The sequence below is a fragment of the Stigmatopora nigra genome, chromosome 1, assembly GCF_051989575.1.
Source record: "Stigmatopora nigra isolate UIUO_SnigA chromosome 1, RoL_Snig_1.1, whole genome shotgun sequence".
NCBI classification, from domain to species: domain Eukaryota; kingdom Metazoa; phylum Chordata; class Actinopteri; order Syngnathiformes; family Syngnathidae; genus Stigmatopora; species Stigmatopora nigra.
In genome coordinates, this window is record NC_135508.1 from 20,483,050 (window position 1) to 20,500,621 (window position 17,572).

At 40.9% G+C, this 17,572-nt stretch overlaps 2 protein-coding genes across 2 annotated transcripts; both read right to left on the reverse strand.

Moving 5' to 3' along the window:
- Positions 1 to 652: 652 nt before the first annotated feature.
- Positions 653 to 13,267, reverse strand: LOC144193814 (CDK5 and ABL1 enzyme substrate 2-like). The gene is made up of 10 exons (XM_077712390.1): positions 12,636 to 13,267; positions 8,736 to 8,831; positions 6,554 to 6,631; positions 5,666 to 5,768; positions 5,433 to 5,601; positions 4,480 to 4,577; positions 3,988 to 4,094; positions 3,772 to 3,891; positions 3,468 to 3,552; positions 653 to 2,889 (listed from the first exon to the last, which is right to left on the reverse strand). The coding sequence occupies exons 1-10, from the start codon at positions 13,220 to 13,222 to the stop codon at positions 2,746 to 2,748; spliced, it is 1,587 nt and encodes a 528-aa protein (XP_077568516.1). The 5' UTR covers positions 13,223 to 13,267; the 3' UTR covers positions 653 to 2,745.
- Positions 13,268 to 14,429: 1,162 nt separating this feature from the next.
- Positions 14,430 to 17,560, reverse strand: alg11 (ALG11 alpha-1,2-mannosyltransferase). The gene is made up of 5 exons (XM_077712399.1): positions 17,408 to 17,560; positions 16,400 to 16,621; positions 15,963 to 16,334; positions 15,327 to 15,892; positions 14,430 to 15,255 (listed from the first exon to the last, which is right to left on the reverse strand). The coding sequence occupies exons 1-5, from the start codon at positions 17,440 to 17,442 to the stop codon at positions 14,972 to 14,974; spliced, it is 1,479 nt and encodes a 492-aa protein (XP_077568525.1). The 5' UTR covers positions 17,443 to 17,560; the 3' UTR covers positions 14,430 to 14,971.
- Positions 17,561 to 17,572: the final 12 nt, after the last annotated feature.

The window sequence follows — 17,572 nt, forward strand, 5'->3', positions numbered from 1 at the left end:
TGCTTGACAGAAGCTTATGAGTCACGACCTCATGAGCATGTGATGGACACAAGTATAGTCATTGTATTTTTTTTTTCAATTTGATGCAGACGCAAAGCATGTGACAGTTGTAGAATGCTGTGGTTGTCTTTACAGCGTGTTGCCTTATTTGGTGCCGAGTTTGCAAAATCTTTGGTCACTATGACATTTCCATGAGAATTTTTGAAATGGCAGCACTTTTGGGTGACGGAGTAACGTGGCACAACATTAGAAAAGATGCCACAATACGTCAGCTATTATAGCATAAAACTATTTTAAATTCACATGACAATTTTGATTAGGCTTTGATGCGATTCTATTGTTGATGCTGCTCTCTAGTAGGGTATTTCAGCCATTGCAACAAGGGGCCTTTTATTAGGTGCGCACAAACACTATTGTCAATGCTTCTCTCTAGTGGCAGAATTTAGACATGGCAATGAGCAAGCAGCCTTATATAAATGGTGTGCTAAAATGAGGGGCCAAATACATGAATGGGGGAGGGACTATGACCTGGAAATGTGTATTTTGTCAAATTATTATTTAAATCGTTATGAGGTGCAACATCTGACCGGATACTGAATGAGAATTTTATGAGGGTTTTTGTCATTTTTTGCACAAGAAACATCACATTAAATCATAGTCAACTCAGGCTTATTTTACAAAAATAGACATTTAATAAATGTGGGCAGTTACAGTATCATGAGGAGGTTGGGGATTCATCCTCTAATAAAATACAGTTTCATCGGTCTATTTCCTAAGATAAATAACAAATGTAAGATGTACATATTGAAATTGGGGTGGGTGGGGGTGAGGGGTGCTGAGGGGTCCGAAAAAAAACACATAAATGAAAGTTGCATAAAAGCATCCAACGAACAAACCAAAAATGGCAGCAAAAGTCTGTCAAGATGGAAGTCAAATTAGGGAAGACTACTAAAAGTCAAATATCAAATAATAACAACAAAAATGTCAGGAAGCATATTATTTTTGTGCGCTTATATCTGGGATGTTTAAACTTTGAGAAAGGAATGTCACAAAATGTCAACAATCAATATGTAAATACAGAATATACAGGTACAACATTAAACATTTCAACCAAAACTTTTGCAGGTTGTTGGACAACAAACGCAATAGAAGAATAACCTTACATTAACTTAAATGTAAAAATGTGCATAAATAAATGGAAGACAAACATTTAAAGAAAGTGAACCACAGTTTTAGGCATCAATAAAAGATGGAAGAATGGAAAAGCCAACTGAGAAAATATTGAGGCCAAGAAGTGCTATTATATATCGATAACTTGACATACAAAAGTATAAAAATAACATCAGTGCCTTTTTATCCATTCTGGTGTGCAAAAAAAGAAAGTTTCTTATTCATCTGCTTTCCATTGCGTCCCTTTTTAAAGCATCCCAAACATTATAGGTAGAGTGATGCATTCTTTTTAAAGGGAATTGTCAAAATCAAAATACCCATTCATCAAAACAGTGCCAACTAGAAATTTACATTAAAAAAAGACAGATTCCTTGAAATTAGCTTACATTTCTCCTGTTTTAAATAAATTAGGATTCCCCTAATTATTTCTACTTGTTCAAATGAAAAGAAAATTAATTTCTAAAGGCAATGTTCATTTACCTACTTTGCCTGAATCAAAACAGACATGAACAAAGTTCATTTCAAAACAAAACATAAGGAATGTTACTAAACTTTTAAACAGGCATTCTTTCAAGGGTCACTGGGGTGCCGGAGCCTATCCCAGCCAACAACGGGCCATTCACTCGTAGCTACGGACGATTTGGAGTGTTCAATCAGCCTTCTGTGCATATTTTGGGGTGTAGGAAGTAACCTGAGTACCCAGAGGAAAGCCACATAGGCACGGGATTTGAAGCCTTGATCTCCGAACTGTGCCGCCTTGCTTTGACATCATTTAGAAAAAAAAGTGCCTCAAATGTATTCATTCCATCATTCCGGCATTTACAAAATATAATATAATATTGGTCATCTCTATCCATCTACCTGGACTTGAACTCATTCACTGTTATTAACAACAAAAGTTGTCAAAAAATAAAGTAATAAATGTCACCCAAGTAAGCAGAAAACTCAGTTTTTTTAACTCATTGGAAGCTCTTGATGTCGATCGCCGTCGAATGCATTGGGACTGGGTGGGATGGCGGCGACCAATCATGTTGAATTGGATTGGACGTCAAGAGGAACCATTGAGCATCATTTGTTTTAATATTGTAGCTACTGCCAAAGCTCTCCATGGGGAATATCGGAGCATTTGCTCGACTTTTTTTTTACTTTGCTGGAGCCTCGGTGATCATTTTGGTTGTTTCGCTTGGAAGACAACAACAGGTGTGCGTCCGAAAGAGTCTTTTCTCAGTAAGCCACAAATGGACTCTTGCTGAATGTTTTGGCTTCTTCGGTTCGACAGTTTAATTGTGTCGTCGTCCTATTTATGGATGTCTTTGGTAGGTGTGTCCACATGGAGGTGTTGCTCTTACAGGACAAACAGTGCACGTCACAACACAAAGCTGCCAAATCCTCAAGTTCACACTTTGCTGTTTTGTATAAATTGTTGACAGGGAAGACAAATGATTCTTAAGAGGAGCGAGAAAGGGCATCTAAATGAAGTTAGTGATCTTCTTTGCTTAAGGAGCTCACTGAATTGTCTTCATTAACCCCAACCTGTGCAGATGTTGGAGACTGGTGGTGTCGACTTCCACCGGGTTACAACTGCTGCTGCACAAGTCGCCTGTAATGCGGCATGACTTTACTCTCTGGCAGGTAGAGCGCCATCTCCAGGGCCACCAGGATGGTGAACTCAACGGTAATCAGCTCACGCCGGGCGATTCGGAAGCGTTCCTCCAGCTTCTGCTCGGGATACAGCATGTTAAAGTAAGGGCAGAGGATCACATATGAATTGGCTATTTTGGGTGGAGCACCATTTTTGCTTCCTCTAAATCAGGTGTCGGGATCCTTTTTGACAGAGAGCCATAAACCATTCACATTTTATAATGTTATTTCTTAAGAGCCATTCTCACAAAAAATGGTAAAAAATATATGAAAATGTGTGATTTTTCAGTTTTCTCACCAGTGATTTGCATATTTTATCTCTCAGGTTAGTGGAGAGCCATATGCACCCATGGAAAGAGCCATATATGGCTCCCGAGCCATAGGTTCCCTACCCCTGCTCTAAATTGAAAAACTTAGGCAAACGTTCTCCGTGTGGGAAAACATTTCTTTTAAAACTAATAAGGGTAACAGATAATTATATTTTTTCTCTCATTTAACAAGCCTGTTGAATGTTGTTTGATTGAAGGGCAGTGGGTTGATTTGTTTTTTTCCCATTTTAAATATCATATGTAGCATATTTATGCTTTTCTTATCACACAATGTATTGGAACACAAATGTATGTTTTTTGTAATGCTCTTGTTATGGTGTGTCTTACATCAATTAGGTGCTTGACTTCCTGTTTCCTTAGATCGCTGCTGATCTTTGCAGCCAAAAGGATGCAGGCAGCAGACACCAACTTCCTGTCAACGGAAACAAAACCAGAAAGTAAATTTGGAGTTCAATTGTATCCTAATATATATATTACAAATGAATGCCTATAGTATAATCAGTTAGTTTCTTAGTTGTAGCTGATGTAGCATTCATCACTAGAGGGAGCCATACAAGTCATCATTCCCAGTGGAGGAAAACCTGGCAACATCTGCTGTTTCCTTAGTGAAGCAAGAGGAAAATCGACTTGCCTGTTCTGTTTATTAAGTCGCCCCTGCAGCACCAACTTCTCAAAGTAAACAAACGCCATGGCGACAGTTGCGGGCTGGAGGCTGCAGTCCTCGCCGATGGATCGCATTTCTCGTTTCAGACTGAGACAGAACAGAAGCAAAGGGCTTGGCGCTTGCTATTTTACAACAGATGGCCGTCACAAGGAAGGCATTCCTGTGCTTGGATGTCACGACTACCTGCGAATCTTACTCAGGGTGAGTTTGATGTGAGGAAACTTTTCTTTGAATGTCTCGTTCATGTCTTTCTTCAGATCTGAAGGCTTCACGTATTCTATGACGGTGGTCTGAAAATCCAGAGAAGAGAAGGAAGGACTTAGGGTTGTGACCATGACATCAATAACATTTCTACGATGACAATGCGCCAATCTGTCCTTGGCGGGTTCATTTTAGCAATAGGTGACACGATTGGGTGGTGTCCAAACTATGACCCGCTTACTGGCCAATCATTATTGGCCCGCAGCCAACAATATCCAAAATATCATTGAATATGGCCCGCACAAGTAGTTTGAGTGGAGCCTACATTTGGTTGCATTTCTGAGATTTACCACAAGAAACAAAACGAATTCCACTATTTGTATATTTTAGTACAATGCATATCCTTTTTGGAAACATCGTCAACAATTATAACAGCACGCAAAAAAGGGCTTAAATGTATCTTCTCGGTCTCACCATGTATGAAGCAAAGATCAGGACCCGCTTGTGTTTCCCACAAGGCCACTGGGGGTCACTGAGAATGTTTGGGTCGTAATCCGTCGCATCGTCCAGGCCTGGAAAACAGGAGGGACAAAAGAAAAATACAATTAAATAGATATTAATATTACAAGAAGCACACTGTGGTTGATTCTATCTTTGCCTGAATTTAGATCAAGTATTGTTTGTGAAAGTCAACCGTGGAGGACAAACCTACCAGCGTTTGTAGTAGTCCCCCATTTAAAATGTACATTAAGAGTAGTAGTGAGGGGGACAAGAAAGTCATGCTAGACCATCATTGAAATAACGAACATTTAAATTTGATGTTATCCTAATTCATTTATATTAGCGTACATAAAAAAAAGAAGTTACCATGGACACTACAAAACCGGATTAAGCATTATTTCCATGTTTCACAGTTTATACAGCCAGGCTATAAATTGAAGTTAGCCATTGTTAAACAGTGCCAAGAAGCATTTTGCGGCAGATGGATGAAGTTAAAAAACTAAAAAGATCGCCCAACTCAAATGAAAGCGCTAATTTAAATTGGGCATCTAGCTTCGAACCTGTTATTATTCCTATATTAAATCTTCATGAATAATAATTAGTAAAAGGAATTTTCTAATATGACTCTGGCAAATCAAATATCTCACAAAAGCTTTAACGTTGATGATTGAGCTAGACCAGGGGTGGCCATGTCTGGTTCTCCAGAGCTCCTATCCAGTCTTGATTTGATTCAGGTGTGTTGGTGGAGGGAAATATGGAAAAGAGACCGGATAGGGGCTCTGGAGGACTGTACATGGTCACCCCTGAGCTAGACCAATCATGCATTAGATAGTGTTTTATTTCCCCCGTCTTATAATTCTAAAGATTTGCACAAATGGTGGAAGTGTAGACGCCCTATCAAACAGAGCGTGGGTGTGTCCGCCTACCAAGATCTAGTCCCACGGCGCTGTTGAGTCGACTCGGGGGGAAGCTTCTTGTCGGCATGTTGTGCGCACTCTTGGATACGGGAATTTGCAGGGTCAGGTCGCTGGCGGACGACGGCTTCTGGCGGACCAGGGCATGGGTGGGATACAGGAACTGGGCGTACGACACTGACTGAAAGTAGACGAGAAAGGGTGATGTGTGTGGATGATTGCCACGCCGGCGCGTGATGGCATACCCTGCCGTATGTCTCCAAGTGGAAGCCCTCCAGGCCCATTTCCAAGCAGGTGGAAATATTCCCAGACGAGTGTCGCCGCCGGGGATGGTTCAACATGGGGTCGCTAGAGGTTAAACCACAAACAAAAACATTCACCTGTTGGCAAAACATTCTTTTCAAATGTGCTTTGCGCAAGCAATAAATGATTATTTACTTTTCTTTTTTTTTTCAAATAAAACCACTATCAACGTAACAAAAAAATTAAGGCACAACTCGCGGTAAAAAAGATTTATCATTGACCCCAAAAAATGGCAACCCTAGTCATAATTTGTAGTGATTATAATGTAAATTTTGGCAGATTTTTTAAAAAATTAAATAAGAATTATCTTTGAAGCTACTGAATTTGTATTTTTTGTTGGCCCAAAGTAGTGCCTCGTGCCTGTAACAAAACAACTCAATAAAATAGGCATCTGTTCTTCATACGTGTTTAATTGGAACTATAATTTGAGATTAAACAATAAAACAAAACAATAAAAATCCCAGTTTCCATTTTGTCAGGAAACATGTCATTTGTGGGGGATGTATACTTAAATAAATGTTTATGATATAACCATGCCTTCTTATGATACAGAGGGAGGTGCGCATTAGGATGTGACTGCACATATTTGTGGCTCTTCCACAAGCGTGTCGGTACATGTAAAGTATAAAAAGAGCCCGATATTTAAAGATCACACATTGTTTACAATAGCAAAAAAAATAAAATAAACTATACCTATTTGTGAATATGACATTGCATGGCTATAATGCATTTGCATTTTTTTTTTTACAATAATGAAGGCTAACCTATAGTGACCTAAAAGGACAGTTTGGCAACAATGTCTTTTGACATGTGTGCCCGTATTTGTGTACCTGAGGTAAAAGCTCTCTCCGTAGGGTAGAACAGAGAATGCTGCACACAGGGATCTTTTAGCGCAGATCAACACAATCCTAAAAGTGAAGAAAGGAAAGAAAAAAAAAATTGTCAGTCCACCTTCATTTAGCTGAAACAAATATTGTCCGACTCCAGTCAAAGACTGTTTGTATTTGCCTCAAGTTCCCATGACGCATGGGAAAGTCAGAATGAGTCAATCCGTGGGAATTTTGAGTAGGAAAACGGCAGAGGAGTTCCAGAGTCATTTTGACACATTTCCCGCGCTACTTTAAGATGGAACGACTACATGACTCATGGCACACGACTCAAAGGTCATATGGATGGATCCGTTTCTCATAGAAAAGGAAATAATGTGACCCACAAAAGAGAAAGTAACAGCATTTTTCTTCTTTTTTATTGAGGGGGTGTTTATGTTTAAGTTTTGTCCAATGTTGGTTATCCTGGCATTTTACTAGAGCTGTAGACTTTTCATTTCTTACAGTTTTCAGTCCAAACTTCTTCTGCTTGATTTTCTGCGGGCCCTTGATCTACAAGCAGCTGCTGCTCATCGCACAATCTATTTTGGAACAATCAGCCCTCGGTCTCTGATTACGGAACCAGTCATTCTTTTTTTCCGCGACCCCGAGGTCGCGTTTGCGTTGACTTGACTACAATAGAGGATGAAAATAGACAAAAAACTGAACAACAGAGATAAACACAATGACATTAGAGGATAAAACAACATCTGGGAAAATCACAAGACAAACTAAATATAAGATAGTAATTAGAACACATTTCATGGATGAACCCGTGGAAATGTTGCTCCTGGAATTATTTTTTTTTGGGTGTACATACTCATTTACCACCAAAAAGTACAAAAATGCCTGCCATTGCATTCTATTTGATTTCAATCAATTTTAAATCAGTCAAGATTTTGGAGAAACGGTGCCAGGTTGGAAGTCACTCAAGTTTGGACACTCTAACAACATTCATAAATTGTCTCAACTGCTTTCTCCTCACTAGGGTCACGGGGGGTGCTGGAGCCAATCCCATCTGACTTCGGGCCAGAAGCGGGAGACACCCTGAATCGGCAGCCAGCCAATGGCAGAGCACAAGGAGACAGACAACCATTCACATTCACACTCATACCTAGGGGCAATTTAGAGTGTCCATTCAGCCTACCTAGCATGTTTTGGGGAATGTAGGAGGAAACCGGAGTACCCAGAAAAAAACCCACACAGGCCCGGGGAGAACATGCAAATTCCAGAGAGTTGGACCGACCTGGATTCGAACCCAGGGCGATGCGCTAACCCTCCAAAAACATGTGTACTTTAAAGTAGGCATGAGCTAAAGAGCATGTGACGCAGACGTGTACGTCATGATGATGAGAAAGTATGACGGAAAGGATGTGACAGTTGCCATGTCAGAGGCCATTAGTAAAAAAAATAAATTAAAAAAAAAACAAGGTCGCAACTGACATGCCATCTGGTGGGTTAATGTTCTTTATGATGGGTATGATTAGTATTGCTAAATAGAGACAAAGGCAAAATGAAGGTTGTTTTTGTCATTTCATAGAAGGCAACTAACACAAAAAATAACTTTAACAAAGACACTATTCACCTTGAGATTCTTCTACAAACGGCAGTTTTAGTGAAACCAATCTATATTTTAAGACTGAATTAGAATATTTTTTTCAAAACAAAAGTCGTAAATTTGATTACAGCCAAGGAAGAGAGCCTGTTATTTTTTTAAATGAGGGATTAGATCATCAGAGAACACAGAATTCTGTTGTTCTTCAGTCAAAAGTCTGTTAAGCGGCTGGTGGTAAACGAAAAGGACATGTTCCAATTGCAAACAAAGTTCCCACAGCAGGAAACCACTAAAATTAGTTGCAAAGACTTATTGACTAATTTTGGTGGGTATTTCTGGATAACTTAAAATAAAACAGAAAGAAAAGAGAGTCATGTTCATGTAGACTTGCCTTATTGCTGTAGAACAGCAAAAAGATGACAAAATCAGATTATAATACTACCATTGACATATTCTTCCCAATCTATACATACGCAGTACATTATTAGCTGTAGTGTAAAACAATGAAATGTAGACTAATGCCATTTTAATACATCAGACAATGTGTTGGGGTATTTGAGTAAACTGGTGCAATACTAGTGTAGCTGTTACCTGCTGCCCCTTGTGTCGTATTGCTTCATATTTTTGATAAAGTGGATCTTCTTCGTGTGTCGTGGCCTAGGAGAACCACCAGAGAGGTTCCTGGTCCTGAAGTGAAAAGAGAAACATCAAAAAAACAATTCACAGAATCAATTCGGTCTGAAAATGTTGGTAAAGTTAAGGTTTAATACTCATCACAAATCAATTGGCATTGAGTGCTTTACTGTGGTTAATTAATCACATATTTTTGGAAAAGTTCAAAGAAAAGGAAGGGGGTTGGTTATTGGCGGCTCGTCGTTTAAGGATCAAGCGATACTATTAGGACATTGTTACTTCTTGTGAATGTATCATTTTGCAAAAATGCAGCAAGCATCTGCTGTAAATTGTACGCCGGTCTTGACCTCCTGGATTTAAACAACGCCGCACGGAATCAGGCCATCGCCTCGATGACATCACAGCTGTTATGTAACGTTTGTGACATCGGCATAACATGAACAGCCGCACCTACACTGACTCAAAAGTGCACATTTCAATGTTGCACTTATTTCTAAACGTATTAAAACATTTCCAAGTCAATCTTGCCGGGTCCTTTTTGGGGTGTTTAATAAATACAATGTTGAAGTTCATGAGTGGTTATAACTTGGGTTCAAATCCAGGTTGGTCCAGCTGTGTGGAGTTTCATGTTATCCCTGGGCCTGCGTGGGTTTTCTCTGGGTACTCTGGTCTCTACACTAAGTATTAATTTTGTGCATTTGTTAAATCCCAAAGGATTATTATTAGGTTATATTTTGTTGGTTTGTTCTCACTCTTAAATATTGAGTTACATTTAAGTCCAATACTTTTTGTTTGTTTCAATACAGATTATATATTCAGAACTTATTCATTGGCAGCTTTTAAAAATAAACTCAATATTCATACATTAATTTTCTGTACCGCTTATTCTTACAAGGGTCATGGAGGGTGCTGGAGCCATCCCACGATAAGACACTGGCACTCATACCTAGTGGACATTTAACCAGCCCACCATGCATGTTTTTTTGCGATATGGGAGGAAACTAGGATACCCCGAAGAAAACCTAGGCAAGCCCGGAGAGAAGATGCAAACTCCACATAGGAAGGTCCAGACCTAGGGTCAAACCTTCAATCTTTGAACTGTGAGGCCAACATGCTAAACTCTCATCCACCGGGCCGCCTCAACTCAGTCTCCCCATTTTTTCTAATTGCTCCATTTTTATTGGACAACAACAACATGTAGGATAATGGTCACAATTGTAACATATCCATGTATGTTAGCCATTATACTCCACGACAGATTGACAACAAGCAATTTTAACATGGCTTTCATAAACAAAAGTCTAACTGTGATTGACGGTATCTGAGTGGCAAATCAATGAGCCTTTCCCATGAGAAGTCATCTTTTCTTGTGTTGTGGAAACTTCTGTGGGAATGGGAAAATCTCTGGAGTGCAGCTGAGGGCAAGGATTGTTGTTTACACAAAGATGCAATGTCCACACAAATCGCACCAAGATTTGACAGACTTCCTAGGGCAATGATGCTGGTGAGTCACATAAAAAACGACAAACTTGGACTGGTATGTTCCTGTCATATACCATTTTTATTAACACTTTAGCCATCAAAAAACTGCATAAATTATCTACTGGATACCCGCTATTCAACAATGTGAAATGGACCAGGTCTGAATGGGAATAGCCAAAATGTGCCAATATACTTAACTATTTTAATATTCTTCTAAGAGACTTTAAGCTGTTTCCCATTCACGGGCACCGCTGGAGAGGAAAATGCCTTATGTCCACGAAATCTGAGATATTAAGATGATCAATGTGATCTTTTCCAAGGTGGTTAGTGGGCATGGTCACATCATCTTGAGAGAAATAAGCTTAAGGTCAAGTGATGCTCGACTCCCACATGGACACAAACGTCAGCAACTGCCACACACATTGAAGTAATCCGTTTCCAGGCCGAGCGTTATATTTTCTACTGCTCTTCCAATGACGTAATATGTCAAACGCCGTCTTCACATTTCCAAGTGCTCGCATTAACGTTGGAGAGAGGAAGAGAGAAAGAAAGAGAGAGAGAGACACCCGCTTAAATACTGTCAAGTAAATCCGCAGCATGTACTTAAAGGCCAAGCACCAATTGCAGATTAAATGTCTTGCGCTTCAAACATCTACACACACAAGGAGGCGGGGGGGGGGGGGGGGGGGTTTAGAGTCAAGGGGGGACTAGGCGATAATCACGTAGCGGGCATACTGCTGTGAGTGTCTTGCATCATCACCTTGTCTTCTAGTGAGGCAAATGTGTCCACTGTGGCAATAATCCAATTTATTTTAACTTATCTTAAAAACACAAGTTTTTCTTTGTATAGTTTAGACATTAGGTACCATAAAATGTATTGGCTGTATTTACAAATAATGGTTTCTAGCACATAATGGTTAAAATAATCAATTAAGTGTAGAAACAGAAAAAAAGGGTAGCTTTTGAAGGCAAAAAGCAAGTTTCATTCCACATCATGCGTAGGAAATGTGGACAAGCGAAAGCCAAGAAAAATACTTCACCACTAGTGTCACTCTTAGACTGATGAGCCATTAAGTGTGTCTCATTTTCACCGAGTGTTTTGGTGGGGAAATAGGTTAAGCGGTGTTTAGCACCATGGGGTTGACAAACTGCCAAAATGGTGACAAAACACACTGGTGTCCTTATAAAGTCAAAGCCTTCCTTTTATTGTGTTAATCGAAACCAGCATATCTTATTCCTTGTTTCAACCTGCTTGAGTGATAAAAAAAATAAAATAAAATAAACATAAAAACAAAGGTTGTCTGCTTGTTGGATTTTATCACAGGTCACCCTCCCCCATTTCCTGCCTGCAATGGCTCCAGTTTTAAAATTCAGCATGAGGCACCACCAGGTTGTTTCTAAATTCTCACTAATGATATGGACTGCACTTTCAAAATAAAATCAATCCAAAACATCTGAATAAAGAAAATTAACTTGTTGCCACAATTGTTGAATTACAGATATGAGTTATCAGCCGCACGGGCAACAAACCATCGTCAAACGTTCGTTGACAGTTTGTCTCACCAAAACACAACTTCTGTCAAAAGAGCCTAAGAAGGGTGTGATTTTTTTTTTAAATGACAGGAAGCATAAACACTTGTACTTTCTAGTGTGTAATACAACGTATGTTGAACTCAATCAAGCGAATGTTTTGTTGTGTGACAGAATTTGAATTGCCGATTAACATTCTGTTTCATTTCAAATTGCATAATTTGTCAAATGATTCATTCTTTTGTTGCAGTAATCCTTGCAGTTTTGCTTTCTCTTCCCATATTTCAAACTAAATTGGAAAAATTGATTTAAGCGTTGGTTGTTATTCATTCCTGGTTGTATGTGTGTCTTGAGAAAACACTGGCTGGCTCTCTCAAGTGTTAAATGAAAGAATGGAAAGATTTACACAAATCTTAGAGATGATCGCAGATTATGGACGTGTAAGCGACCTAAATTATGTCATTCCACTGAAAATTAACAAAACATGGGATAAAAATACAAGAATTTGAGAACTTCCATTAATATTTTTTTCACTTAGAGTATTTTACGACATGCAAAATTCTTTATAAATTTAAGAGATTCAATTACTTCTTGGAGAATTTAAATAACATTTAGCATTTTTTTAAAATTTGCCTTTTAAAGCCAAAAGCAGGAAAAAAATCTTAAGCATTTATTAATGCTTTGAAACTAAAAACATGTCAAATTATTACAATATAATTTTAATTTGATATTATTATTATTTTTTTTATAGGATGTATCAGTTTACATAAAAAAATATCAGTTTTTTTTACCCATATATTTGTTCAATTTCATCTTCAAAAATAAAGACGTGACGTTCTCTCTCACCTTTGCCTCAAGTCGGACGACACCGAGTTGCAACTCTGCACGGATAGCAACGTCGACGACTTCCGCGGTCCCACGGGCGAAGGGTGCAGGCTGCTGTTGGATGCCGAAAGCGACGGTGACGGTGACGGCAACGGCGACAGCAGGTTCGCGCTGGCCACCAAGGGCGCCGAGTCCCGGCGGCGCCCGAGCACCAGCTCCGCGTCGGACGGCAGCACGACGATAGGCGGCACGGGCAGCAGACTCCCGGCAGGCATCGTCGCCGAGCTTTTCACGTTCACGCAACTGACGGAAGCGGGGAAATTCGACGCACGCGCCCCGTCGTCGTCTTGTGGCTCCAGGACTGTCACCGAAGCGAGCTGGGCGCCTTCCGGGACGCCTTCGGTGCCCCGCCGCGTCGCTCCGCGCTCGGCTGCGCCGCTCTGCACCGGCCGGCCATCCAGCGAGATGTTGGTGAGGAACAAAAGAGCGGCCCTTCTCCGGTTTGAATTCTCGCGGTTCCTCCGGATTTGCTCGCGTGTCAGCGATTTTTTCGCGGCCGATATCGCGGCGCCCTGCTGGCTGCAGGCGGCCGCCGCCGCTGCCGCCATGGTGCGTGCGCGTCCCGCGGAGGAAGGAAGTCAAGTGGGAGTCACAATCTCTCACTCTCAGTACACTTTCTGTCCCGCCTGCACGATACGGTCTACGCATGCGCAATGGGTCGGCCATCTTTGACTGCCAACTCCAGTAAACAGACACAAAATTACAGGAGTACTCCTGCCCGTGGACAATTCATTTACTTTCCGAAACCGTTTATTCTCACAGGGGTCGTGAGTGGTGCTGGAGACTATCCCAGCTAACTATGGGCACCAAGCAGTGGGACACCCTGAATCAGTGGTCAGACAATCATAGGGCACAAGGAGATGGACAACTATTCACACTCACACTCATATCTGGATGCAATCTAGAGTGTCCAACTAGCCTACTCTGCAAGTTTCTTGGATGTGGGAGGAAACCAGATGACCTAGTGAAAACCTACGCAATCTCGGGGAGCAGACGCAAATGCCACACAGTGAGGACCAAGCTGGGAATCGAACCCTTGACCCCAGAACTGTGAGGCCAACATTACACCAATCCACCACCAAAGTCATTAGTACAGAAAAAAAGGATCTTTTTTTCCATAACAGAACATGGTGATTTATTGAAAAGTAGTATTTTGTAGTATATTTTCCATTAGTGATGTTTTAAAGAAGGTAAATTTCTATTTTCTCTCAGATGGCCCACATTTGGTACACCATCCCAAATTGATGAGGCCAACTTGCGTGGCAGGCAAAACCTTTATGGATGACGGCCTTATGCATATTTCTTAAGCTGGTGCCTTCAAAGAAATCTCTGAACACAAACTGTGTTGGAAAAAGGCTTCTCAGCATGTATTCTTGTGTGACTTTTTACCTGTCTTCTCACTATAGAATATTTCCACAAACTGAGCAGGAATAAGGTTTCTCGTGTTATCACATGACTTTTTAAGCTTATGTATTCACCGAATCTTTGACCACCAGCTAACCAGGAAAATGTTTCTCACCATTGTCCCTTCTCAGTGAATATTTCATAACAAATTGAGCAGGAAAAAGGTTTCTCCCCTATTTTTTTTATTGTGTCCCATCAAGCATTCCTTTGCACATGACCAACATGAATAAAAATAAAAATGTCTGGTGTTTTTCCAATGCATTTAAACCATTTCATAAAATTGGTAAAACCCCACTTGTGTATATTGGATTGGGTCATGTGCTAAGTACTTTAACTGGACAAATTACAAACTATTGGCAAACATTTTATTTACAAATTCACATCCAATAATTGCTATCTGATGGGATAAAGGAGACATTCCTTTTTTCACATTCCATAAGACATGGACTTTAAAAAAAAATTGGTATTCCAGGGGTCCTCAGTTAAAGATAGTGCCAACATGCGCAATAGTTTTTCTAGTTTGTCGATTTGCATAAGAATACTTATACATAATAATGATAATACTAGAGGTCACATGATGCAAGGCATTTTCAATTACTGCCATATTAACAATTCTATATTTATATATATTTTTCTAATCTTAAAATTTACCCTAATAATAAATGTAATAGCATTATTTAGAAATTGACAATGGCCCATTGCAAATGACAAATTCAAGTTATGTTGCTATTGTCGGAATGAAACAGGTGTAGACAAATAACTTCTGCATCAGAAATTATTTTTAAAAAGTGTTACAACAACACTTTTGGAATGTGCCACAAAGGTCCCCCAAGTGCAAAGTTTCAAAAGCTCTTGTCCCTGACACACACACACACACACACACGTCATCCTCGTCATCGTTCAAGTGCACTCATCAGCTGTTCCATGGCGGCCAGGAGAGACACTTCAAACTCCTGATCTGAGAAGCGAGCCACTGACTGGCGAGCGTTGCGCCTTATCTGCAGGCGGCTAGCAGGGGTCAGATTGAGGATTTGCTCAATAGCCTCTGCATAACTGTACTCGCCATCTGCCAGAAAGCCCGTCTGACCTCCCTCAAAAGGCACAACAATGTCCAGCTGGGGGCCACCGGATTTGTGGGCGAGGATGACTTTGCCTGCCGCCATGCACTCCACAACACCTGAGGAGAGGTCGAGTATATAGAGGTCAACAAATTTCCACGGAAACAAAAAGATCAACGGTATCAATTACCAATTCCAAAGTGCTCGTTCCACATGGTGTGCAGTCCAATAGTGGCTTGGCTCAACTCTCTTTTTAACTCTTCAAAAGGTATGTTTAGTTTAAACTCCACCCTGTCAGCCACGCCCTGCTCCTGGCACAGGCCACGTAACTTCAGTACCCTGTCTTCATCTTCCTGATTCCTGCAACCTCCAATCAAGACCAGCTTCAGGGCCTCCCTGCCCCCACCGGCCTCCTCCCGCCGATCCAGCACCTTCCGAAAAGCTTTAATCTGCAGCTGATGGTCCTTCTCGGGACGGAACTGTCCAATGGAGACGATGGAGTGACACTTTTGGTCCCCATCCTCTTCTAGAGGGACATCCAGAAACGCACTGACGTCGCAGGGAGGGTAGACCACGTTGGTGCGATTGGAGGAGTGCCACAGCGACAGGATGTGCTGAAGGGTCCAGGAGGAGTTGACCATGACCAGCTCGCTACAGGAGCCGGCCATGCCGTAGCACACAGCGAAGAGGCAATAGTAGAGCATCTTGAAGGCACTCAGAATCAGACTGTCGGAAATGTAACCTGGGTTGTTGAACCTGCGATGAGAACGCTTCTTAATTAGGAGAGGGACATTAGTTTCACGGGAATTTGCAAGTAAAGGCATACCTGGGGTTGCGTTCTCTCACCACTGTTAGCATGTCGGTGCTGATGGTGGGATAGTGGACGTAAGCGCATACGCTGCATCCTCCCAAGTAACGGAAGAGGGGCAGGGTGAAAGCGTATCCCATTGAATCAATGTAAAGATCAGGGACAAATTCTGTGAGTGCCTCCCATCCCAAAAAGATGGAGCCCAGGCTTTGCCCAAGTAGGGTGAAATGAGGAAAAAGGCTGGGTTCCACAAGAAGTCGGAGCCTCAGGAATACAAAGTCAATTGACCGTGGTAGCACGATGTTGAATCTGCGCCGTGCACCATCAACAATCTCATGGGCTGAAACGCCCAAGTCACCCGTGTAGACCACAATGTCAACATTCGGATAGCTGTGGGGATCACAAAAAACGTGTTATTGGACTCTAAAATAATTCACTTAACTCATGAAGCATACCTTCGCTGTAGAGCCCTGATTGCACACCACAGTACCCTCTCTCCCCCACCACCAGCATTGCAGTAAGGGTGGAAGAACCCCACAGCAGGACGTCCGGTTCTTGCAAACCGGGTGTTCCTTTTACTTTTCAGCCATAAACGTACTGCCAGAATCAGCAGGAGCAGCAGAGCAAACAGTAGTAGACACACAAACAGCAGGTGGAACAGCAACTTCCACAGAAATCTACAACACAATACCCCACAAATTTCACATCAGCATGCCGTGCATAAACAATGCTATATGAGTTTACAAAAATAATATAAAGTACTGCGCCACCATGGCAAGCTGTATTCTAAATGAAATAATCCTCCAGCCCGCTACCACAAATGTACTACAAAGTGTAAAATAAAAATAGTAACTGCAAAAATCCATCATGATCCAGTATTGTTTTACAGCACTGTAAACCACACGAAAATCAAATGACCATATGCTCCAGCACCCCCCGCAATCCCCTTGTCAGGAAAAGCGGGTTCAGAAACATTTACTATTAGTTCTAATGTCTGGGTATTTGACAGTGATACATAAATTTTACAATTACCATTATCATTTTTTTAAATATATGTATGGGATGAAAACCAGGGATGATTACTCTTCTTCCCTGAAAGTTTGATAGATATTGCTCTCTAAATAAAGAAGGAAAAATGATAAATACCGATATTCTTAATTTTGTAACGTTTTTTTAAATGTATTTCCAAATGGAAAAAGTAAATAGCTCTGCATAAAGAGCCAACCTAAATTAACTCCGGTTTTATGACATGCGCGTGTTTTAATAAAAATATTGACTCTACTTATAACTACTATTACGTTAAATAGTCGCCGGTGGAACGCAATTCCGCCGCAGATCGAGAACCTGTGTGTACTGGCAGAATAATATAGAACCAAAAATAATTCCAAGGAAACGGGGACTGTAATTGATGTCATCAAGAGTTGAACGCAAGTAAACGTGTTGCGATATTGAAGTGTACATACCCCAAACACAGTACGAGTTCTGCGTGTGCCGACATTTTCCCAACAAACACTAGATGAACGCGTCACCTTTCAACTTGTCATTCGTTGTAATGGCTTACATTTGATTGTCGCCATCTAGAGGTCAGGGGGTATAACTGCATCTAAACAGCTTCTTTCTGTTTACTC